Source organism: Cydia fagiglandana, chromosome 6 (genome assembly GCF_963556715.1).
Source record: "Cydia fagiglandana chromosome 6, ilCydFagi1.1, whole genome shotgun sequence".
Classification (NCBI taxonomy): Eukaryota; Metazoa; Arthropoda; class Insecta; order Lepidoptera; family Tortricidae; genus Cydia; species Cydia fagiglandana.
In genome coordinates this window covers 15,677,833-15,704,054 of record NC_085937.1, presented here as the reverse complement: position 1 = coordinate 15,704,054, position 26,222 = coordinate 15,677,833, and the positions used below count along the sequence as shown (strand labels likewise).

At 37.9% G+C, this 26,222-nt stretch overlaps 2 protein-coding genes across 2 annotated transcripts in view; one reads left to right on the top strand and one right to left on the bottom strand.

Moving 5' to 3' along the window:
- Positions 1-26,222, bottom strand: part of LOC134665312 (pre-piRNA 3'-exonuclease trimmer-like) — a 301,305-nt gene that overhangs the window by 21,490 nt on the left and 253,593 nt on the right. The window lies entirely within an intron of this gene.
- On the top strand, positions 1,392-25,487 carry LOC134665308 (uncharacterized). Its single transcript, XM_063522222.1, has 5 exons — positions 1,392-1,712; positions 3,379-3,478; positions 3,755-4,827; positions 14,357-14,536; positions 24,871-25,487. Exons 1-5 carry the CDS (start codon positions 1,568-1,570, stop codon positions 25,239-25,241), a joined length of 1,869 nt encoding a protein of 622 aa, XP_063378292.1. The 5' UTR covers positions 1,392-1,567; the 3' UTR covers positions 25,242-25,487.

The window sequence follows — 26,222 nt, the reverse complement described above, 5'->3', positions numbered from 1 at the left end:
ATGGTCAAGCAAATCTTGTCAGTAGAAAAAGGCGGCAAATTTAAAAAATGTAGGCGCGATGGGTTATCGTCCCATAGAAAAGTTGAATTTCGCGCCTTTTTCTACTGACAAGATTTGCTTGACCAAGTATATATATGTTCCATTAAAGCGCTTCACCCACCTTACTATTCAGTAACTGAAGGCAATCATGTGATCATATATTTGGCCTATTTTTGACCTCCCCTTGGTGATATTTGATGATTTTTACGCAACACGCGTTTTCGAAAAATCGTAGCGCTTTTATTTCTTCTACACTTTTTTTTGCTGCGCGTTAATTTTATATGCTCTGGCTAGGTACTTATTGATTAAAATCTCAGGTTATCTAACCACTGATTAACAAATGTGCTAAAACGGCAAAGTTAAACCTACATTCGTCACAAAAAATCTCTACAATACACGCACCAAGTTCAAGTGCTGAAATGAGTACAATCCTAGGCTATCAAAACTACCTCTAAAAACCGTTAAATATGAGGAGAGTCAGCCGGCCTAGCCAAGGTCACAATCGCTATCGCTTCGACAACGCAAAGCATTATGTCTCTCTATCACTCTTCCATATTAGCGCGACAGTGACAGTTGCGTTTCGATCGCTACGGAGCGTAAGCGATTGGCATTTTGGCTACGCGGCCTGTGCGGAAAGAGAAGAGTCGTGGAATGTATGGGGTGCAAATACATTCACGACTCTTCTCTTTCCGAACAGACTCTATTGGGTTGTGCGTTGTGCGTATGACGAACATAAGAACCGATACAGATGGACTGCAATCAGGGGCGTCTTTAACTATGCTGGGGCCCTTGGGCACATAAGAATTTGGGGCCATAGTAACATTTTTCTACTATGACCTTCGATTTATTATGGGTACCTATATAATCAAATATACTGTTACTGACTGTCCTTCGGGGCCCCTCGAGGAAGGGGGACCTGGACACGGGCCCCGTGTGCCCTTATGGTAAAGACGGTACTGACTGCAATCCGACTGCAATTTGTAAGGTAACTGCACGCTGACTGCACGCCAACTGCAACGTCGGCGTGCAGTTCCAACACAAGTTGCAGTCGGGTTGCAGTCGATCCGTCTGTGCCGGCCTTTAGGCACAACCCGCACAACCCTGCGGCTAGGGTAATGGGGTGACTCCCCATTAAGCTTCATGAATAATACTCGCAATTATGTCAAGTTTACCAAAATGTAACAGTCGCTACTAATGCAGTCGCCCTTATTTCGCCGTACAATTTATTAAAGATTATATAAAAGTTACATAATGGCACAGTGAGAGTTCACTCTCAGCCGGCAATATACTTCCGAATTGGAACTGCAAGACAGCTCCAAAGGCCGGGGTGCTTCTATGTTGCAAGCGCACGACTGGTTTCCAGTCACCACTCGCTGGTCGACTCGCGTGGTCGCGCGCAATGGCGGTTTGAGCACTTCGGAAACTCCGTTCACTTTCGTTTGATGCCGAAAATGTAAACGAGCCGTTAATTAAGGCCATTAACATTTTATAGCGTTTCATTTAAATTCAGCAAAGATACCAAGTTACCATGGAGTCTGAAAAGAAGTTGATTGACGCGTGCAGTGCGCCGATGGTGAAGCCTAACTATATGCTCATGTCCTTGCAAAGGATACTTGTGTTGAGTGTTATTATAGCGTGTGTGATCTGTGTCGTTTACTACACGCCGATGCCAGGTGGGTGATTCGCGCAAAATTTAGCGCCGGTTTAACCTTTTAACAGCAGATATTTCATTTATTCCACATAATACATACCTATCTACGAGTATATATCCTCTATGATGTGTTTACCTACTTGAAAAGTGAGATGTAATTATAATGACGAGAGCAGTACCTAAATTTAATTCATAATTCCTACCTAATTACATTTAAGTAAATATGTAGATCAAAAATCGAATTAAAAGTTTTTTCAAGTCTAAGTCCGATTTACCTAAAGTCTAGACTAGACTATTTACTATAGACGAAGGAAAGTAAGTTTTACGGGCGAGTACCTTTTTAATGGAATTCGTTAAGGTACCCACCGATAACTTAATTAAATTCATACAAAATAAGGTCTAGACCTAATACCGAAGTTGGCCTTTAGGGCTAGAACTTCTAAGCACAGCGGCTACCGCGAAAACCGAAATTCGCAAATTGCGGGGATCTTTCTCTTTTACTCCAATGAAGGCGTAATTAGAGTGACAGAGAAAAATTCCCGCAATTCGCGGTTATAGCCCAGACATCAAGTGCTTAAGCACAGTGTCGCACCGTTCTGAATATCATATTGTTATGTTTGGTTAAAAATACTTAACCCTTTATAAGGCATAATGGTGTGAGGAATTATGTAAATAGGAATCCTATCACTTTAAGTTAAAGTTCAAAATTAAGTGGGAAATATATTCCCTCTGCCTTATAAAGGCTTAAGTTACCTACCTATGTACGTAGTTTTATAAAGCTTGCAGATTCAGATCCATTAAATATTTGCAGAAAAAGGGATAGGCTTTTCAGTAATTTTCGTAAGGTAAACACGAGAAGCTGTTTACATGAATTAGCATTTTTTATCAATAATCTTTTTTGGGCAAGTACTTCTACCACAAAAGGTTTTGTTATTAGTAGCTATTCATTTATGCCGTCAACCTTTGAGATACTTACCTACTTAATTGCCGTTTTATTAATAGATAGACTTAGGGTGAAGGAACTTTACCTTTATAATTGTGACGTCCCACGGATAAAGGTACCTTATGGCGGTAGGCGTTTACGCTATTATTAACGCCGCTCCAATATTATTGCGGCGCTATGCGACGTAAGCGCCATCTGCCATAAGGTACCTTTTGCCGTGGAAGGTCACAATTGGTTTACAAATTTAGTCTTACAAGTTTAATAATAGGATATTTTATTACTTTCAGGTTTTATACGTACTTTTATTATTTCTTAATAATAAAATATTGTAAATAACAAAACTTATAAACTATTTAAAACTAAGCAAACACTTAATAAATTAACATTTCGACGACTCGAAGCGCGATATCACACTGTTTTTTGGCAAATTGTTACATCGATCGTAAATTTTGTGTTAGCTACAAATACATATACCTATACAATTTACTTAACCTAACATGGTCGGTTTCACACTATTTTTCATAAAACTGACTATATGATAATAAATTTTTTATATCTTTAAATCCAGAAGTGAATTAATTAAGGTGTATTCGGGTAATACCGAATGTCGGATAATTCCGAAATTCAGATAAAAACACACCCTTAATTCCATCATAATAAAAGTCTCATTTCGGTATTATCCGACAGTTTTCGACATTCGGAATTACCCGAGTAAACCTTACAGTGATTATTTATGTCATTTCAGAGGAATATTTCGAGAACTGCGACCGCGAATGTAATGAACTGGATTGGCCTATGATCTGCCGCGTAAAGCTGGTCATCGAAGTCTATAAGACTCTTAGCAAGTAAGTGTTGATTTAAGTAAGATGACGAGATACCTACTTAACTGAACTAACATTCAGTTTGTTATGCTACAGTCGGCATCGCTAATGCAAAAGTAAATTTCCAAATAGATACTGTTATGTAGAAGCTTTTTGTGGTGATGTTTTCGCATGACTGGCATTACTCGTATATTCTTTTATTTATCTATTTTTATAAAGTTACAAAACCCACTGCAAGTAGTTTAGAAAGCCGTTATGCAGTTATAACTAACTGACGCGTTTACCTCATTTTAATTGCAGATCATGTGGCAGCTGCACGGAAAAAAGCGGAGAGGAATGTCCCGCAAAGTGTATTTCTGCAGACGGCCGGGAAAGAGGAGTTCTCACAATAAATAGAGAACTGCCTGCGCCACCCTTACACGTTTGCCACAACGACATCCTCGTGGTGGACGTCGTGCACCGCGCGCCCGCGCACGCACTGGCCATGCACTGGCGGGGTCAGCCGCAGAAGGAAACTCCCTTCATGGATGGAGCCCCCATGCTCACCCAATGCCCGCAACCGGCGTACACAACGTTTCAGTACAAATTTCGAGCATCAGAAATCGGAACGCACATGTACCACGCACATTCCGCCGCTGACGCTGCCGATGGGCTCGCAGGAGCTTTCATAGTTCGGCAGTCCCCGAAACTAGATCCCTTACGTAAACTATACGATGTCGATGCTACCGAACACACCATATTTGTAGCGGAATGGGGTCACTCTATGGGACCGCTTGCTGAACTGAATTCAAAAATGCCCAACGCGGAATCTATGTTAATTAATGGTAAAGGGAAAACGGCAGATTCTCCAGATGTCCCTATATCAAAGTTTAAAGTTGAACCTGGAAAAAAATACAGATTCCGTTTGGCTTATGGCGGTGGTTCAAAAAGCTGCCCTGTAAAGTTATCTATCGACGAGCATCAAATGAGAGTAATCGCATTGGACGGTCACAGAATAGAGCCCCAATACGTGGATTCAATAGAATTGGGAAGAGGGGAGCGAGCAGATTTCATTTTGGATGCAAATAAAGCTCCCGGCGTGTATAAAATCAAAGTTGTTGCTGATAAAGTTTGTCAAGAGAGCCTGGAAGGTTTGGCGGAGTTGGTGTACGTGAATAAAGGGGACAAAGTGTTACATGAACAGGACAAGTCCGTTTCCGAAGTGCGCGAGTTATCGACTGTGAGCAGTGCTCGGTGTTCCCACGCGAGTGTGTTATGTTTGGACGAGCTGCGCGCGGCGGATAAACTTCCAACGGAGTTAGCCGGAGTTATTGAAAAGATAATTTATGTGCCTTTCAATTATTCCACTAGACGAATTTCGGCGAAACGAGTTGGTGAGTATAATACGAAGAACTGTTTAATTAGGTTTTGAAACGTTACCTCAGACAAACACATATGAAACGAAAATTCCGCTAGCATTTTAACTAGTTTAAGCGTTTACACAAGCATTTGGCTACGATATCTATTTGCATTACAAATTTGTTGTAACGTAAGTACCTACCTAAGTAGCAAATGTTTACAACACTCGAAAGGAGTTTGTTCAAAGTGATTTAACAACACTCAAAGCATGCACTGCACTGAAGCGTCACTAAATAATTTACATTACCTACGTTGTAACCACGGCCAAACTAGGCATCTTAAAGAGGGCATTCACGCTTACAAAACACCACAAAAAACTGTCGTCGACACACTGACTTCTATTATTCATTAGGTTACGAGTATGTAGGACAGTGCCTTCCAAGGTCGTCTTTTTATATCTCTGAGTATTATGCGCTATAAACTTAAATATTCTAAATTGTTTATTAATTTCATTAAATAAAAGAAACGAAGAGTGGTGAAAGGGGCAACAGGTACAATGTGAATTCTACTTAATATAAAAAAAAATTGAGGTCTTTAACGTCACATATCGTGAACGCATCAAAGTTTGGGTTTCGGGACATCGAATGTTTTTGTAATATGTTTTTTTTTCAAATAATATATGTAACTCCAAATTCGGGGATTTAAATTTTGTTAGGAAATAAAATATATGTATTTTTTTTTATGAATGAGTCTATTAAAAAAATACCTGGTTACCATTATAATTTAGTTTCCAAAATCTTTATCTAATTTAAAACATTTTTATGTACCTACTATTGCTGAACACAAATCCAACTTTCCTCTAATCTAATTTAGGTTTTATTAAAATATCAGATCAACATCAATAACTTTCATTCGAATTCCGCTCCTGGCTCCAATTCGAGTGTTAACGAATATTGTTCACTTTTTGGCAAGTTGCTCTCTTTTTGTTTGAAATTAATTTAACTGCATTTACGACTATCTGAAAATATTTTTTTTTGAAAAAATCTAGGAAACATTGTTAAATAAGTCTTGGGATTCAGCAAAGATCTAAAGCTAGCTGTATCTTTTTACTGAGGTGTGCCAATAAAGAGTACCTAGGTATTCTATCTACGAGTACCTACATAATATATGTCTAAATTCTTGAAGGCGCATATCAATATAAAAATACGTCGTTATTTGATAATTACTAGTATTATTTCATCTTTGTAGCATTTACTCGTACATGTGGGTACAATGTCAAAACTCCAATCAAATTAACATCATATGCTAAAATTGGAAAGTGCTTCTACATATATTAGATAGATCTGTTAAACTCAATTCCGTAGGTAACATGGACGCGACGTCACTGTATCGTAGCCATTTAACTTGGTGTTACATAACAGACCGTGTTACTAGGTCGGTGATTATGTAGCAACTTCCACGGCTTTGGTGTGAGACCTATAAAATATACAAATCTCTTCTTCTTCCTCGCGTTATCCTGGCATTTTGTCACGGGTCATGGTAGCCTGGGGGGTACGTAACGGATGGACCGTTTATAACAACTTTTACGGTTAAAGATTTTTTATTCTCATAATAATTATTCACCTACATGAGAACATTATAAATTAAAGTATATTTTCAAGTTAAACTAACAGTGCAGTTACATACTTTACACACCCCCTGACCTTCCACCCCGGAGGGGAAACTAGGCTTTATTGGGATTATTCCGGTTTCCTCACCCGGTTTTCCTTCACCGAAAAGAAACTGGTAAATATTAAATGAAATTTCGTTATGTGTGAAATGTATGCACCTATCAGTTCCGAAAATCTCATTTGTCGGGGTCTGAACTCGCGACTTCCGGATTGAAAGTCACACGCGCTTACCGCTAGGCCATTACTGCCATCAGCGCGCAGCGCTAAAATAAGCAGATTTTAAGCATGCAAAAAATTCAAAGCGCCGTGGTTAGGTTTTAGATTTTTTTACGGTTCATACCTCAAAAGGAACCCTTATAGGATCCCTTTGTTGTCCGTCCGTCTGTCTGTCAAGACCATCTCGAGAACACGTGGAGGTATCGAGTTGAAAATTATACCATATAATACTCAAGTCTACGGTACCTTGAAGCTGTGAAAAAAATCATACTTTTAAGTTAACGTCAAAAAAGGTCCGGCCGTTTACCTGCTTATTTAAAATCAGTATTTGTATACGTATTAGGCACAGAAAGAATAAAAAGTGATTTATAATACACAGTCCGCTACGACCTGCTAAAATTGCTTACGTTTCCGTATAAGATAGTAGCAACAATCCGGTTTATATATGTAATCTAGAAATCTAGCTCAGAGCTGTTGTATCTAGGTAATGTATGCAAAAGAAAAAATACGATTAAGAAAGTAGGTAGCATTAAGCGGATTTTACAGTGCTAATTTAATTTCTTCCAGGTGTATTGACACAGTTTCGCTGATCAATCTTTCTACAATATACGGCGCTATTCGGAAAGTGAATTAGAGATTTAACTAGATACGATATAGTAAAGATATGTGACGTCCCACGGATAAAGGTACCTTATGGCGGTTGGCGCTTACGATTATTAACTTCGCTCCAATATTATTGCGGCGCTATGCGACGTAAGCGTCAGCTGCCATAAGGTACCTTTGACCGTGGAACGTCACATATCTTTACTATTTCATATCTAGTGCATCTCTTATTCATTTCCCGAATCGAGCCGATAGTCTCAATACTATACAATTATATACATGCAAAATGCCATAATTATGATGAAAGCGCAGTAATAAGTGGTGAAGATAATCACGTCCGCGCTGACCGCAAATAATGTGGCGTGATTGCGCTGACGAGGCGGGCTTGTTGCGTATACGCACTCTTATTGCAAAACTGGAGAGTATCTACTAAGCGTGAGCGAGATGCACCGCGAGTCTTGTCAAGTTCATGTCATGTAGTAAACAAATCGTGTGCAAATTCTCAAACGTCGAATAAGCCTCGGTAGAGTCGGTAGCGTGATGATAGTTATTTAATTTTTTGGTTTCTTTGCTTCATATGAGTTAGTTAATTAAATTGATAATTGTAATTTGCAGTGCGCTTACAGGGTTTCATAGCTGTCCAATATCCAAATGTAACACCTAATGTACTTCTTACCTATGAAAGCAATAAAGATTACTGATTAACTATTTCTTCAGACGAACCTCACAAAATTTCACCAGAAACGCTAGAGAACTGCGACGTTCCGTCGCGGGCGAAATATTGCAACACTAACCGTCTTGCCGCACTGGGTTATTGTAAAAAATAAATATTTGTATTGTAAAGTATTAATTTACTAGCATGTGTGCCTACCCCTTGCATTTACTTTATCGTAGGTACCTATGTACTTTTTATGCCATTGTCACAGGTATTAATTACCTGTTATAAGGTTATTTCACTAGGCATTTTTTTATTTGTTAGCGCTCGCGTCGTTTCGCCAATCTGTTTATAGACCACCAATAACGGCAATAACAGTAAGCGGGGCACCTGATTACTAGATTGCATGCTACTTCGCCGTAATCGATATTAAACTGCTGCGGCAACTATTTTTGCAATAGGTCGGTATCTGCAAAGTCTCGTACGTCTGGGAGACATTACGTTGATTGGATTACTACGAACCTGGCCATGCTCGTATTTATAAACCAATGACTGCATAGATTGACCAATAAATTAATTAATTAGTTAACAAATGAATTTGCCAAAAAATACATGTTCATTTAGCCTGAGAGGTATGATTGGTCTGAGAAGGCCATGTTTATATTTTATTATTACGGATGATAAATGCGGTTATGGAAAGGGGTTTCTCTCAGAGCATAGAATACTATACATACATATTCATATATCTGTGGGTTTTCTTCACTTTATAAGGCACGTGTTTCAGGTGAAGCGAAATGCGTACGCATGGGGAATACCATAAGTATGGCGTTGTCATCCTTATTTTCGGTTTAACTAAGGGGTGTAAATGTAAATATGTTTAGTAGAGAATGATATATTCCAACCAAACATATATGAGAAAATGGATCTCATGTTAATTATAAAGGGACCCACTGATTAACAGTCCGCCGGACGGTAGCGGCCTGTCAGTTAGAACAAAATTTTAACAATTCCGAACAACTGACAGGCAGATGCCGTCCGGCGGACTGATAGTCAGTGGGCCCCTTAAGGGATAGGTAGGATGTAGTGTAGTAGGTAGTTTCCTAAGAGTGACACTGAAAAATAATTAAAATATAAATAAGTGTCAACTTCATGAATGTAAGTAGATAGTGCCTACGATCCTACGTGTATAGTTTCTATTAAAAGTAGCTGTGACTGTGACATACAGACAGATGGACGACGAAATGATTAAGGTTCCGTTTTTGCCACTTTGCATGGATATGACCCTAAACAGTTACCCATTCGCTTTTAAAAATACAAACAACGTAATAGGTGCGTATTTTAGCCTTCTTTAATCGGAATAAAATAAAACAAATATTTTACTGTGCAGAAATGTGATACATATTTGATGAAAATATTGAAACAAGCGCAATATTATTTGATTGCTACCGTGTATACACGGTGTAACATGAGGAAACCGAATAATTTTAACCACGCATTTCTGAGATCAAAAAAATTAAAAAATGTAATATGTGTTCAGGTCAATTTCGTCAAAAACATTTTTTTTTTGTTTTGTTTTTTAAATTATTTGTACATAAAAAATAAATGTTATCGGTAAATTTGTCACTTAAAATTGATTTTTACATTTTTTCTTCGTAAAACCTACTTCTTGTAAAGTTTTACTTGTCACTTTTTGTTATCTGTCAATAAGGATATTTAGACTACGTCCCATAGCAGCAACATCACCATCAAAAAGGCCTTTTACACTATGTAACAATAAAAACTAGTTTATATTTTAATTAATGTTATCTCTGAAACTAGGTGAATTCCAGAAAAGTTTATAGGACATTTAGTGTCTCGTGACCGTGGTAGTATTACCTGTTGTTTTATCTATTAAGTTTTGTCACGAATAAAAACATTCTATTCTATTCTATTCTATTCTATTCTATTCTATTCTATTCTATTCTATTCTATTCTAAATATAATCAGGAATAGGTACGCTGTTAAAATTATTCGGTTTCCTCATGTTACACCGTGTATTTAAATGAAGTGGCGTACTCTTATAATTTAACGCCTATTGGAATAAGTTATTGATGAGCAACTTGATAAATTTCGACGTCAGAAATACGCATACAATGTAACAAAACCTACTGTTGCAATTTGAACTTTATTTATGAGATTGCAAGCTTGCTCATGCCGCTTACAATATTTTTTATTATATCACCAATATGTACAATGTACTCTTTATAGCAATAAGGTGAGCACACCTCAATAAAAATAATACAGAAAGAAAACCGCAACATAAGTAGAGGAGACCAATAGACGGTTTATCGCTAAAAAGAAATTGTATACTAAATAACACCATAGATTTTTTTTATCCATTATGCGACTCATTTGAATCTCAATTGGTTGTACATAATGTTGATCGTCTTTTATTCATAAAGTTTTTAAGATATTCATTATGATTTGAGATTGAAATTTTTTCTGCTTGTATTTTACGTCAGCTTTTTTGTGATGTCAAATAAAGATGTTTTTATTTTATTTTTTTACTCAACGTAACCAGTACCACACAAAACCTGTGCTTAAAATTTCAACTTTTTAACTACCTGAGATATGTCACTGTTGTTGGAATCTGATTGGAATGGTTCTTAATTTTGTATAGTGCCACTATGTTTTTTCAAGGAGTGATATAATCTCAACAACAACTAAAAATAACAGAAAATCGAAAGTTATCGCCACGAATCTCAAAGTCCTTCTTTCATCATTTTTTTCTTTTATACCGTACATGATACAATTCCGAACAACAACTAAAAATAACAGAAAAATGAGAAATTATCGTCGCTAATCTCAAAGTCTTGAATTTTTTTTCTTTTAGTTGCTTGCATTGTAGTGGGATTATCAAATAGCCGTAATCACGTTGCGTGCTGCACGACGAAGTCCCATCGACCCATTCATATAGTTCGTTTTTAGGGTTCCGTACCCAAAGGGTAAAACGGGACCCTATTACTAAGACTTCGCTGTCCGTCCGTCCGTCCGTCCGTCCGTCCGTCCGTCCGTCCGTCCGTCCGTCCGTCTGTCACCAGGCTGTATCTCACGAACCGTAATAGCTAGACAGTTGAAATTTTCACAGATGATGTATTTCTGTTGCCGCTATAACAACAAATACTAAAAACAGAATAAAATAAAGATTTGAATGGGGCTCCCATACAACAAACGTGATTTTTGACCAAAGTTAAGCAACGTCGGGAGTGGTCAGTACTTGGATGGGTGACCGTTTTTTTTTTGCTTTTTTTTTTTGCATTATGGCACGGAACCCTTCGTGCGCGAGTCCGACTCGCACTTGCCCGGTTTTTTTTTAGCATTAGAAATAAGGTAAACAATCTTGATGTGTCTTTTAATTGAAAAACACATTTTAAAAATAGGCTACGGCAAATATGTAACAATTATGAATCTAATACGATCATTTATATTCTTCTGCTTTCATAAGTAATAGTTTTTGATTTTTAAAAAGCGTTTTTCAATTAAAAGACAATATGTCAAGATCGCTTACCTTCTTGCAAGTTCTTTCTAATGCTAAAAAAAACGAACTATACTTAGGTCAAGACTGCTTGAAGAATGACTCATGCCTTACTACACAGTGTGCAAGGAAACCAGACACAGGTTTTTCTTTCTTTGGAAATGGTAGCTTAGGCTTACGTGCTTGCCCCGATGTTATTAGGTTCCGTAACCTGAATTGCTTTAGCCCTTTAGCTAATTATCTATGCTAATAATGAACTGTGTTTTTACAAATATGTATTATATAAAAGTTTTATAACTCATCATAATATCTTCTTCTAAGGAATTCATGTTTATTTAAGTACATTTTGCTGTCGATGTCCACCCATAACAGCCTTACCGTACCCGTTAGTTAGTTATAATGGGCATTTTCCGCAAGTCGACAACCATCATTGTGCTGCCTATTTTGTGTGAACGAGGTAGCACTACTTTAGCCACCCCAGCTCCTCCATGAAACCTAACAGTGTCTTCAGGTTACTAACTGCCTCCTACCTCCTACAGTGTACCCGTATTAGGAGATAAGCTACCTATGAGATATTTTAGCTAGGTATGTGTGATTCTTGGTCACATTGACCATCAGACCCATTGGCCGTTGTTGCACTCATGTCGTATATGTTAAGCTCTTATGATACCCGCACAAAGAAATGTTTTCGCATCTTACTTACTACTTATAACTCTCAAATATTATGGCCCGTTCCTTTATACACTAACTTGAAAGTTTTAATATGTAATATAATCTACATCGGAAGTATCGGAACTGTGGCAACTATATATTATGTACTTATAGTATTCGGAGTGTGTAGCTTCCGGACGTAATATTATTATAATATTTTATCCCATTCATTATGAAATTAATTTAACTCGATCTACGATTACGTTACGCTTCTATTAGGCCAAGAAATAAGAAGTTATAGAGGGAAATGCTAGGAACACAATTTTTGACTCCGTAACTTTGTTTGGACTAGTTAGGAGGTGAACATATCAAAATGTGATACCATAAATGAATTCAGCACCCCCGATTTATACGAAAATGATACCAAACATGGCCTAACAGCATCACTGATGTAGATATCAAGATAAAATTGAAATCCCTAAATAAACTTTCAAGAGCGGGTATCTCAAAAACTATTCAAGATATCGAAAAACTTGACTAGATAAAACTTGTAACTAATTTTATGAGCTTTCGGTTTGTCTTAGTAGTCATGTCGCTAAGATGCAAAGTTTCTAAGATATCAATGAAAAACCGAAAAATTCGACCTTCTTACCCCCCTCTACCCCGCAGCACCGGGGCTACAGCCGGGGACTTTTGATATGTTTACCTCCTAACTAGTCTAAACAAAGTTACGGAGTCAAAGATTGTGTTCCTAGCATTTCCCTCTACAACGTTTTTTGAGCATTCATTTACTGACCTATATAGCATCAGTATGAATATTGCAAGTAAAAGTCAATAATAGGTACTTCCGAGAATATGCCTACACTACAGGATCCGACAATTTTAATTGTAGCATTCTCTAGTTGTTTGACAAGAAAGAATTATTTTATTGACTTACAAATCAATAATTTCATTATAGTTGAGCCGTAACTACCCAAACATTAGAAAGTGTTTACTTTAAAAGTAATCTCTCAAGATTTCAAGTAAATATGTCAAGAGGAATTGAAGCATAGCAAGTGCTTGTGGTGTGACAAGTTTTGTTACGTAATGTAACGATCGGAAGGTATCGACGGCCCGTTGTATTACATATGTACATCTGTTAAATAACGCTGTCTAGCCAATAGCTTATAATATTTTATAGCTATATTTATGAAAGTTCCGCAGGGATAGGATCTGGGGGACTATTTGTTAGTAGTAATTTAGATTTTATTTAATTGTAATTTATTTTATAAGGTGAATTTTAGATATATCAATGTGTAAAAAAAATTAAATATTTGACGGCTCTTTTGAAACGCCTTTTTTATATGTAGATATTCAAATCAAAATTCTAGATTTGATGCTAACATACAAATGTATGTAAACACAATTTATTCGTACAGTAATCTGCAATAAAATGTTACTCTTCGGAGGCCGCATAAATATCTGACACGATCTTATTTGTAGAGCCCTAAGAGCGTGTTACGTATTTTTGCGGACTTCGAAGAGTAACATATTATTGCAGGTGACTGTACGAATAACGCATACCTATAGGTACCTATATACCTATTTGTATTGAAGCCAATAAAGTTTTATTGCAAACAATATAGACAATTCTAAAATTCATGTAAGATACTAACAATAAAGTTGATGGCGATGAAAGTATATTATTATTACCTAGGTTGTAGCGAGCATAACAGAACCTTTCATGAACATTTGTGTTGTTTCAGTATGTACATAATTATATAATGATATTTGATGTATGTCATATCTCTCACAGATATATACCAATTGTCCTCTCCTCCTCCCAAATAAAAGATATTAATAACCAGTCGAATACGAAACGGAAATAAATAATTTCAGTACAAATATTTTAATAGCTAAAAAATCATTTAGGCCTTATAATGCAATGAATGGACAGGACCTTTAATTTTCCGACGACTCTCTAGTGGAAATACAACTTAATTTGAATTTAAACTTAAGTTGAATTTAGACATACTAAAATTGAATAATTTTACGGTTTAGACTCACTTGTTTTTAGTCACTCGCGCGACATGTTTCGGAGAGCCTAGGTCTCCTTTCTCAAGCACTAACAGTGCGAGCAGCGTTCACGACGGCCGTGTATCGCGATACATGTCGCGCGAGTGACTAAAAACAAGTGAGTCTAAACCGTAAAATTATTCAAACTTAAGTTACAATAATAAGTTGCAAAATGAAGCAGCTGTCAATTTTATTTTCAGAGAGTTGGGGTCAAACGGACGGTCACCGATTCACGTACCCCGCGTCGCCGCTGCTGACCCAAGCAGCGGACGTGAGGCCTGACGCGCTTTGCAAGGATGGCCCGGGCCAGGGCGATGAGTGCGTCCATGTCAAGAGCGTGCCACTGGGCTCCACTGTGGAAGTCGTCATGTTCGACCAGGGTAAGTTTCACTAACAACTACTCGCATCTACACATAGTGTGGAGAAATCTCTATCATAACGGCCCAGTAACGATACTGCGCGACCGGCGACGGCGGCGGCGGCAACCATAGATTGGGGCGAGACAGCTATTGGACCTTTCGTTCCCACCTATGGTTGCCGCTGCTAGTCGCCGGTCGCCCAACGTCGTGGTCGGGCCGTAGGATGATCATAGTACAGCCAGGCGTGGCTCACTCCGCGATTTCGTCGCTTTGCTACAGGTAGCTAAATGTACATCCGTTCCCCCCCAATTTTGGGGAAAGCCATAAGCCGCGCGTGGCGCTGTCGCTACCTAGCGGCCATATCTGTGCTGATCTTAACAGACGCGTTTTGTTAGAGAGTGAGTCTTCTGTAGTACTATTATTTATTCTGTGGTACAGTCAGCAGCAGAACTTTATTGTTAAGAGAATAAGAGCGTGTCAAGGTAATTTTGAACACCTCGGCCGCATAGCAACTTCTGCTGCTGACTGTACCTTGAGATCGAAGGGAGTGGAAATTATAGGGTTATGTTTATGTCTATTTATTTAATCTTTATTGCACAAAAGAAAAACCTTGTAGTACAAAAGATAAGGCATTCTCTACCTTAATGTCTAGTTGTCATAGTAAATGTAAGTATGTATGTATGTATGTATGTATGTATGTATGTATGTATGTATGTATGTATGTATTTACTTTATTGTACATAGAAATATACACACGAGAAACACAGTTACAGAGTCAATTAAATACAACAAAGGCGAACTTATCCCTGAATGGGATCTCTTCCAGTTAACCTTAACCTGTTGTAAGTAATACCTAAGTAGCTGTTTTTGACTGAGACAAATCAAAAGTTACGTAACGGCAGGTCTGTCGTATTTTACTTTACATGCCTAAGAAAGGCAATTATTCTTCTAAATTGGGGAAGTGACATTCTTGATAAGTAGGTAACAATGTTCAATTCGAAATCGTTGGAAGTTGGTATCAATCATTGCCGCCGTCGGCTTAATAAGATTATCCCTTTTTAACTTCGTTTTGTTCTCAAGTTGGTCCTTAATGGAGTCTGAATCTTTAATATTGTCTAAATATACGACGTTTAGCCGACAAAGGGATTCGCTCTGAAAATTGCAATTAAGAAATACAATTACACTATTTTACAAGTATTTGACCAGTTATGCTTCTTGGTCCATCGATATAATTAGGGTCATAAATAATTTTAAGAGAGAATGAAAACACCCACCCAGTTGTTTGAGATTTAAGACGAAACAGGAGCTGAGTTTTAAATAGTTTAGGTAAATATACCCGTCTCGCTAACGGAAGCGGCACCTAAAAGTAGTGCGATAAGGACAAGGCGAAAAATCCTGCGTAAAAATCTCAAAAATCGAGGTTTCGTACTCCTCTGTTTCCTCCTCCAAAACTTAACCAATCGTAACCAAATTTGGAAATCTAAATGATTATGAAATTATCTGTGTCGGACCGTTTTGCTTTTTTGGCTAATTGATATCATTTTTGAATGCCACGCCTCTCATTGCGGCATAGTCAATTAGGCCATTTTGGCCATTTTTGAAGGGCTCTAGCGCCTTAAAAAACAAAAATATCTAAAAAAGGAAAACGGTCCGACACAGATATTGACAATATTAATCTGTGTTGAAAAAGTCATTGCTCTAGCTTCAAAAACCACGGAGGAAAACGAGGAGTACGTTTGTATGGAGAAATGACCACTCCTGTTGGCTCTTAATACCGTAGTGACTAGAATGGTTTGCGTGACAACGACAAAGCGACATATGTGTGATTAAGGTTATATAAATAGTTTAGGTAAATATACCCGTCTCGCTAACGGAAGCGGCACCTAAAAGTAGTGCGATAAGGACAAGGCGAAAAATCCTGCGTAAAAATCTCAAAAATCGAGGTTTCGTACTCCTCTGTTTCCTCCTCCAAAACTTAACCAATCGTAACCAAATTTGGAAATCTAAATGATTATGAAATTATCTGTGTCGGACCGTTTTGCTTTTTTGGCTAATTGATATCATTTTTGAATGCCACGCCTCTCATTGCGGCATAGTCAATTAGGCCATTTTGGCCATTTTTGAAGGGCTCTAGCGCCTTAAAAAACAAAAATATCTAAAAAAGGAAAACGGTCCGACACAGATATTGACAATATTAATCTGTGTTGAAAAAATCATTGCTCTAGCTTCAAAAACCACGGAGGAAAACGAGGAGTACGTTTGTATGGAGAAATGACCACTCCTGTTGGCTCTTAATACCGTAGTGACTAGAATGGTTTGCGTGACAACGACAAAGCGACATATGTGTGATTAAGGTTATAATTATTTTAATGTACGCCGCAAACGCTTCCACACGAGTCTTACGGCGCGATTCGGGAAATGAATTATAGATTCTCTAGATATGACATAGTAAAGATTGTGACGTTCCACGGGTAAAGGTACCTTATGGCGGTTGGCGCTTACGCTATTATTAATGCCGCTCCAATATTATTACGGCGCTATGCGATGTAAGCGCTAGCCGCCATTAGGTACCTTTTGCCGTCGAACGTCATACATATCTTTACTATATCGTATCTAGTCAATCTCTAGTTCATTTTCCGAGTCGAGCCGTCAGTCCCACTCCCACATTTGTCTGATATTCAATTATAAACTAAGTTTTGGGTTGGAATTGGAACGCAATCTTGACTTTCACTGTACGTAACGTTTCGTTATATTAGACTAAAAAGGCACTTTATAATTACAGTAATTAGATGTGTTGGAGATTTTAAAGGTGCTTATTTAAATATTATAATGATATTAAATCTAAATTATCTTTCACTGTCATTAAGTGGGATTAATTCTTAATAAATTATAAACAGATTAGTTAGAAACATTAGAATGTATACTTGAATAGGCTATTAAGCTGTGTGGCGATAATTGAAAGAGCCTAGAAATTTAAGTCATGCTGTAAAATTTGAGTTTAAGTGTCGACCAGCCTTATAAGGCGTTAACGGCTTTCTACGTGGAAAGCTTTAAACGTTACTTGCTCAACACCAGGCCGCGTAGCCAAGATGCCAATCGCTTACGCTCCGTAGCGATCGAAACGCAACTGTCACTGTCGCGCTAATATGGAAGAGTGATAGAGAGACATAATGTTTTTCGATGTCGAAGCGATAGCGATTGTAACCTTGGCTAGGCCGGCTGACTGTTAGCATAAACCAACAGGATGTCTCTGCGTGTCAATATTCGCGATTACAATGGCAGGTTATGCAAGCATAAATGTATAGGAAATCTTACCTTTGACAGCCGTTCGCCTCTTACGGGCTTTGGATAAATACGTAGGTATGTTTAAACATACATCTTATCTAAACACCGATAAGTATCATAATTCATAATCATAAATAAAATTTAATTAGCAACTTTCGTTTTCGTCGTATCTCTGACTGGTGAATTGGTGATGGTGTCAGGAACTTGTTTTAGCGACCTTTAATTTTACAGTCTGCCGTATTCGAACTACAAGATATTCACAAGACGACACGTATTAGATCCATTCTAGATACGTTATAGTTTAAATATCAACTAGTTCTCTTTTGCAGCGCAATTCGGGTAACCAATGTCACTTTTACGTTAGATAGAGTAAGATATCTATTAGATGTGAATTGGATCTGTAAGTCATATCCTGTGGAAATCGTTCAAGAGTATCTCCAGAATCGCGCAAATGTCAAATTTGACAGGTTAGATCTTAAACATATTACATATCGTTATCGTATCTTGGTGATGTCTAAAAGATATCTAATAGATGTCTATTTCAAAATCCGAATCGGGCCCAGTGTCCGAGGCAAGTTACTTTCGGGCATCGACATAGCGTATGATCATTGATCATATCGCGACAACTTTAACAGTGGTAAATTTACATTTATAGGTAATGTATAGGGGGACAATTTAGACTGATCTGATCGAAATATGTTCCATGATTTACATTATTAACTAGAGTCATACACAACACATCTTTTTCGCTATCTGGACATATATGGCAATTTAGTTGCACTGCACCTTAATCCAATAAAAAAAAGATTACAACAAGGATGTAAACTTCCTTACCTATTTGTTATTTGGTACTTTATTTATTTTTAGTTTATAATATACAATTGTAATTTAATTAACCATAGAAATTGCGCTATAGGTACATAATTGTTTGCCATTCTTGTATTTTTTATGGTATTTATTCTATTGACGTTAATATTTTTTTTTCTCTATTTAGGTGTTCCAACATAAAACGAATATGTCATACAACCGCGTGTGTACCGCCAATGTTGTAGAATAAAATTAAAACGTGGTCGCAACTTTCTCTCTATCGACCACAAGCCGCATCCAGTTATAATATGTTATACAGTTAAACTGCAATATTACGCATTTAGGTCTTTCCTAGTTTTGAAATACATGCATACTTTCATGTAGCTATATTTTTAGGGTTCCGTACCCAAAGGGTAAAACGGGACCCTATTACTAAGACTTCGCTGTCCGTCCGTCCGTCCGTCCGTCCGTCCGTCTGTCTGTCACCAGGCTGTATCTCACGAACCGTGATAGCTAGACAGTTGAAAATTTCTCAGATGATGTATTTCTGTTGCCGCTATAACAACAAATACTAAAAACAGAATAAAATAAAGATTTAAGTGGGGCTCCCATACAGCAAACGTGATTTTTGACCAAAGTTAAGCAACGTCGGGCGTGGTCAGTACTTGGATGGGTGACCGTTTTCTTTTTGCATTTTTTTCCGTTTTTTTTTTTGCTTTATGGTATGGAAACCTTTCGTGCGCGAGTCCGACTCGCACTTTCCCGGTTTTTAGGGTTCCGTACCCAAAGGGTAAAACGGGACCCTATTACTAAGACTTCGCTGTCCGTCCGTCCGTCCGTCCGTCTGTCACCAGGCTGTATCTCACGAACCGTGATAGCTAGACAGTTGAAATTTTCACAGATGATGTATTTCTGTTGCCGCTATAACAACAAATACTAAAAACAGAACAAAATAAAGATTTAAATGGGGCTCCCATACAACAAACGTGATTTTTGACCAAAGTTAAGCAACGTCGGGAGTGGTCAGTACTTGGATGGGTGACCGTTTTTTTTGCTTTTTTTTTGCATTATGGTACGGAACCCTTCGTGCGCGAGTCCGACTCGCACTTGCCCGGTTTTTTAACCGACTTCCAAATCCCAAAGGAGGAGGTTATCAATTCGGTTGTATGTTTTTTTTATTTACATTATCAAGTAACTGCGAGTTAAACTAATGTTTGCGAGCATTTTTACAGAACTACAGGCGAAATCGAACGTACACTGACATCTAAATAAAAAACGTTTTGTGTCAAGTGTGTTTTATTAAATTATATCTATTTATGGCTAACACACGCAATCTTGACCTACGCCAGTAACACGCACAATGGGACTCAGCCAGGTTACCATAAGTATTATATTAATTATGAAATTGCTTTATCATGTTATGTATATGTATACATGTATTTAACATCTCTTGTTACGACGCATCAGGTAATTATACAATATGCGTATACTAAGAGAATATTAAAGCGCTAAGAAAATACATACCTTGTATTATATTAAATAAATAAATATTTACACCAATGAATATTATTATATCTTATTTTATTATATTATTTATACCCAATTTTGTGTTATGTTTTATACATAATTTTAAAAATAACACGATATTTCAAATTGATCATCTCTTTTACAGGGCCTAAATAATGAGGCTAACACTGTCAGAAACTCCCGTATCCAGCTTATTTCGAAACTTTATTATTATAATGTCCAATTGTAGTATTCACGAGACTAGGTATAATATAGACAATATAGCATGATAAGGTTTATTACGCCGTTGCAATATTTATCTCATACACAGCTGTCACCGAGCGCGCTTAGACGTGTCATTAAATAAAAGATGAAGCAACTTTTGCACTGCCGTATACGCCGAACAGAAACTAGTCAAAAGGAATGAATGATTCAGAGCTGGCCCGATGGCGCACCGCTCGTGTCTGATTTATTTACGACTGGGCTGTGGCCCTAAGTACATTGTGTGGATACATTATGTCGACCGAGGGGTTCATTAACATCAGGCGTTGGTCCTCCCCAAATCCCAATATTCCGCTTAAGAACAGGTGCGATCCATGCGAGGCCTAGGATTAACAGCGTTCATTTTCGGTCATGTTTATTTTACGAAGTTAGAAAAGTGATGACGTAGACATTACTGCTATATTTAAGAATTAAACTCCGCACGTAAAAATATTAGTAAACATTATCAATGTTCAAAATAAAACCTTATAGATACCTATTACGGCATTGTACCTACAATCTATTGAAAACTAAGTCACGTAGGCATCCCTCGTACCTATCAATTTCAAGACCAAAATGTTCAATAAAGCGTAATCTATTGCTTAGTAGTTACGGGATAAAATTGGATACCTATTACCCACCTATGGATACCCAGAACATGTAGGTCTATCTCATTCATCACTTGTTAGATGTAGAATGAAAATGTCCACCAATATTACAGCACAATATATAGCCGTAACAGCAATTGGAAGACTAATTTAATTGTTTCTTATTCTCGAGGAATAAACCCAAAATTCAAACAATAGATGTTACGGCTGTGATATATAGTGTGATAGGAAAGTTTTACTCTCCTGCTTTTGTTAGAAGCCATACATAACTTAATATTACATATTAGTTTATATTTATATGTAAGTTTAGTTTTTAATGTTGTAATTATAAATAGCAAACAAAATGATAATAAAAACAACATTAAAATTAAAACTAAAATTTAACAGGTCTTAAATTAACTTATAGGTAAAAAATGCTCCCCAGGTCGCCTTCGTTTGTTATAGTGCCCAGGAGGCTGGCAGCGTTTCCTTTTTGGATGGCCAGGCTTATTCTCTGGCCGAGGTAGCTGCCAGCCCTCTGGTCACCTGTGGTGTCGATGAGACGCTGGGACATTTCCTTAAGTAATGCTTTTGCGCTAGGCCCCCACGGTCCCATTTAATTAGTTTTATGTTTAGATTATATGTTATTCTTTGTAAAATAAATTTACATATAATACAAAGTAGGTATCATAATTATTCCAATTAGTTTCACTATGGAGATCATTAGGAAAGGCCCTCAATAGATGATAATGGTCCATGATAAATGCGTCTTTTGAAGATATCTCCCAAACGCAACACATTATAATATAACTATTATAGCCTAACGGCTATAAGTTCAGTAAGTACACTAAAAATTCAGTGAATAGTTGCAGTCACCTGCAATAATATGTTACACAACGAAGGCCACAAAAATATCTGACACGATCTTATTTGTAGAGCCATAAAAGCGTGTCACATATTTTTGCGGCCTTCGAAGAGTAACATGTTATCACAGGTGACTGTACACTTCGAACAGGGAGGGTTGCAAGGTAGTTCTAAAATGTTCCATTTAGAAGAAACGTTTAAAAGACGCATTTACCTCAAGTGACTCATTTACTCCGGTTACCTACTTATAGATTTTCCGCCTTTTATTATGTTCACATTTGAGCAACATAATTATATAATCGTAACCTGGGGTTTCGATGCGCGAATGACGCATTTGACACTAGTCAGAAAATAGGTCAAACTATGTTATAGGTACTCAGGGTTGAAACCCGCGACCTCTGGATTGAAAGTCGCACACCCTCAGGCTACCAACGTTCTACGAAATCATATTTATGTAGAATTAAGTGATTAATGATTATTATATGATAATTCCTTCAATAGTCTATGATAGCTTTTTTTTACGAGGGGAAACGCTTTACCATACAACCCGGCGTGGGGACGGGCCGGGATAGTTATGTGGGACTACCCACTAAAACTCATTTGTTGCCGCCTCTCTGCTATACGGCGAGGTCCCAGGAACGCCGAAGTACTCTTCCGCAACCTCGCCAGATTCTATGATACCTAACTTAACCGCTGTGATATTTTTGGAGTGAAAACTTCTTTAGCAGCGCTGAGCACTTTTTGAGGTGGGAAAAATGATAAACTCGAGACAGGGTAACGCGTAACGCGTAACGCGCTGACGTCATATGTGACGGACAATGTTATTCACCAAAGAACTTTAGTCATAACGTATCATAATCAGGTCAATTATACAAAACTGGACTTTTATGTTAAGCAATAAAACTCAATGTTCTAATCTTGTACGGGCTGAAATACGAGGATCTCACAGTTACATTCTAACTTTATATCACTCCAATGTAATTCAATAAAGCTACATCTTGATGAAATCGCTAATAAAAGTGAACTCTACTACTGGTGAATAAAACTCAAAATGTCATGACCAAATATATTTAGATGCGAGGTCTACAAGGTAACTTTACAATTTCTATTCGAATTTAAACAATTAACGCTACTTTTTTAACCGACTTCCAAATCTCAAAGAAGGAGGTTATCAATTCGGTTGTATGTTTTTTTTTTTTTTTTTTTTTATTTTTTTTTTTTTTTTTATTTTTTATGTTTGTTACTCCATATCTCCGTCATTAGTGGACCGATTTTGAAAATTATTTTTTTGATTGTATGTATATGCATACAGATTGGTCCCGTTTTTGTCAAAACCCAGTTCTGATGATGGGATCCATGAGGAATCGAGGGAACTCCTCAAATCTTTAAGGCATACATATAATGATTTTTGGGTTTTTATCAACAAATGAAGCATATACATGCAATAAAGTGACATTTGATGAAGTGGAACTGCTGATGATGATCAGAACGGAACTCTTCAACGACGCATAGTTCACGTTTGGCGATTTGTCGTCTTCGTTATGTTTGTTAAGCAAGTTAAGATTTTAAGCCACATTTTTGTCAAGCTCGAGTTCTGATGTTGGGATCCATGAGGAATCGAGGGAACTCCTCAAATCTTAAAGGCATGCGTATAGAGATTTTGGTATTCACATCAGAAAATCAAGCATTTTCATTAAAAACTGTCGCATTTGATGAAGTGGAACTGCTGATGATGATCAGAACAGAACTCTTCAACGACGCATAGTACACGTTTGGTGATTTTTCCTCTTCATTATGTTTGTTAAGCAAGTTAAGTTTTTAAGCCACATTTTTGTCAAGCTCGAGTTCTGATGATGGGATCCATAAGGAATCGAGGGATCTCCTCAAATATTAAAGGCATAAGTATAGATTTTTTTTGTATTTTCATTATAAACTCAAGCATTTACATTAAAAACTGTCGCATTTGATGAAGTGGAACAGCTGATGATGACCAGAACAGAACTCTTCAACGACGCATAGTACACGTTTGGTGATTTCGAATTTCGATTTTGACTTGGACTCGGACCCGGATTTGGACCCGGATTCGGACCCGGATTCGGACCCGGACTCGGACCTGGAATCGGACCCAGATCGGACACGGATTTGGGCCCGGACTCGGACCCGGACTCGGACCCGGACTCGGACACGGACTCGGACCCGGACTCGGACCCAAAACCGGACTCATACCCGGATCCGGTCCGGACCCGGACCCGGACCTGGAGTCAGACCCGGATTCGGATCTGGACTCGGACCCGGAATAGGACCCGGACTCGGACCCGGACTCGGACCCGGACTCGGACCCGGACTCGGACACGGACTCGGACACGGACTCGGACCCGGACCCGGACTCGGACCCGGACTCAGACCCGGACCTTGACCCAGAAAACCACTATGATACCTTAACTAAATAAACCACTATGATTACCTACCATAAAATGTAGGATGATGCCAATCTTACTAGCCCCACCCGCTCAAACCCCCATACACCGCACCGCATGTGCTGTTAAGTGGGTTAGGTTAGGTTTGAACTGCGATCCTCACAGAACCAAACAAGGGTTAGGTTAGGTTAGAACTGCGAGCGTTACAGAAACGAAATGCTACTTGAAAAGTGGGTTCGATTAGGTTCGAACTGCGATCCTCACAGAACCGAACTGCTATCAGAGGAGTGGATTGGGTTAGGCTATAACTAAGACCCTTACAGAAGCGAAATGCTAGTAGAAAAGTGGGTGGTTTTACCTCCTTTTCTACATAGTGCACCATCGACAATGATCTTTCACCGGCCCCCATAGAAGTCGGTTTTTTTTTCTTAAAAATTATTACGAGTAAGCTCACTTGCCAGCAATTTCGGAACTAAAGTTTTTCAATAGAAAGGAGGATGGGTCAATTATACATAGTGCTGCAGACATTTTGGATAGTCCTTGAGTTTTCACTTCTCTCGGTACTCCCGGAGTGGAACCCGTTGTTTTTTATTGATGTATTGGCTCATATATTAACATTTGTCTACAGGCGGCGAATCTGACCACATCTTCCACCTCCACGGCTACAGTTTCTACGTAGTTGGCATAAGGGAGTTCAACAGCAGTCTAGACAAGGACACCATTGTGAAAATGAACGAGGAAGGCACTCTGTTCCCATCCAAAAACCTTATTGATCCTATTATAAAAGACACTATAACTATTCCAAAGTTCGGAGTTGTAGCGCTCCGTTTCAAAGCTGATAATCCCGGGTACTGGCTGATGAGAGATGAAAGGTCCACGCATTGGACAAGAGGACTAGACTTTATACTCAAAGTGGGAGAGGAAGGTGATTTCGTTCAAGCTCCTGCCGATTTCCCAAAGTGTGGCTCTTACGTTGGCCCCGAGTATTTCCTGATTTAAATAAGACTTGTAGTTGATAGACAAAGTTACCATTAAGAATCCTAGTTAAGCTAGTGCTCAATTTATTTATTAAATAATTAATATGTGATATTGGTTGATTTATGTGTATAAACAAAAAGTATTTGATAAGGTTTGCTTTGTTTGGAATGATAGGCCCAGTTGCTAAAATAATGAAATGACCAGTTGTATTAAAGCTCTGTTTTTGTGGATATGTATGCCTTTTGTAAATACATTGTCTTTTTTTAATTTCTCTCCTTTTATTTGGACCAATTAAATTAGTGGTTCCCTCGTTACGACAAAGTCCGCGAATGGCGGAGAGCGGCCATTCATTTCTAGGTGAAATAAAATATAAAAGTCTCGGACGGAGAGCCATCGATTCTGGTAACCGTCCAACTGGTAAGTAGTGAAAGTATTAAAAATTGGACCGTAGCTGCAGAGACTGTAGGTAGCAAACGGACTATAATATGTGTTTTTTAAGAGCTCGAACCTCTATGAAGGTTTTATTAGGTACCAAGTTTGTTATCGGAGCGGTCTGGCGATAAAAAATTGGTGGTTTGAGTATTGTCTGTCGCTTGCTGCTGTACGTACGTATGGTCGCGTGTTTGATTAATTGAGTTGTAATCTGACAAGGATCGCAACATTATTAGATCAGACAAAGGCGTCGTAGTTTAGGCATCACAACTAACACCACTGCCACACGCAAGCGCATTTTAACTGATTACAGTGATTACATCATTCAATTTTGTTCCTGTAAGTAGAACCATTAACAAAGAAACTTTTTAAGAATTCAATAAAACCGCCTTTGTTTCGTTTTGTAGGTTTTTTCATCTCAAGTAAAGACATTCGCAGTACGATAGTAAAATAAGTAGGTATAGGCTTAAGATATGTATATATTTTATATTTTGAAACATTTCTTCGCCAACTATACCATTAATCTATCCAAGAGCGACACTTATGGTAATCAAATAAAATGGTAAGCTT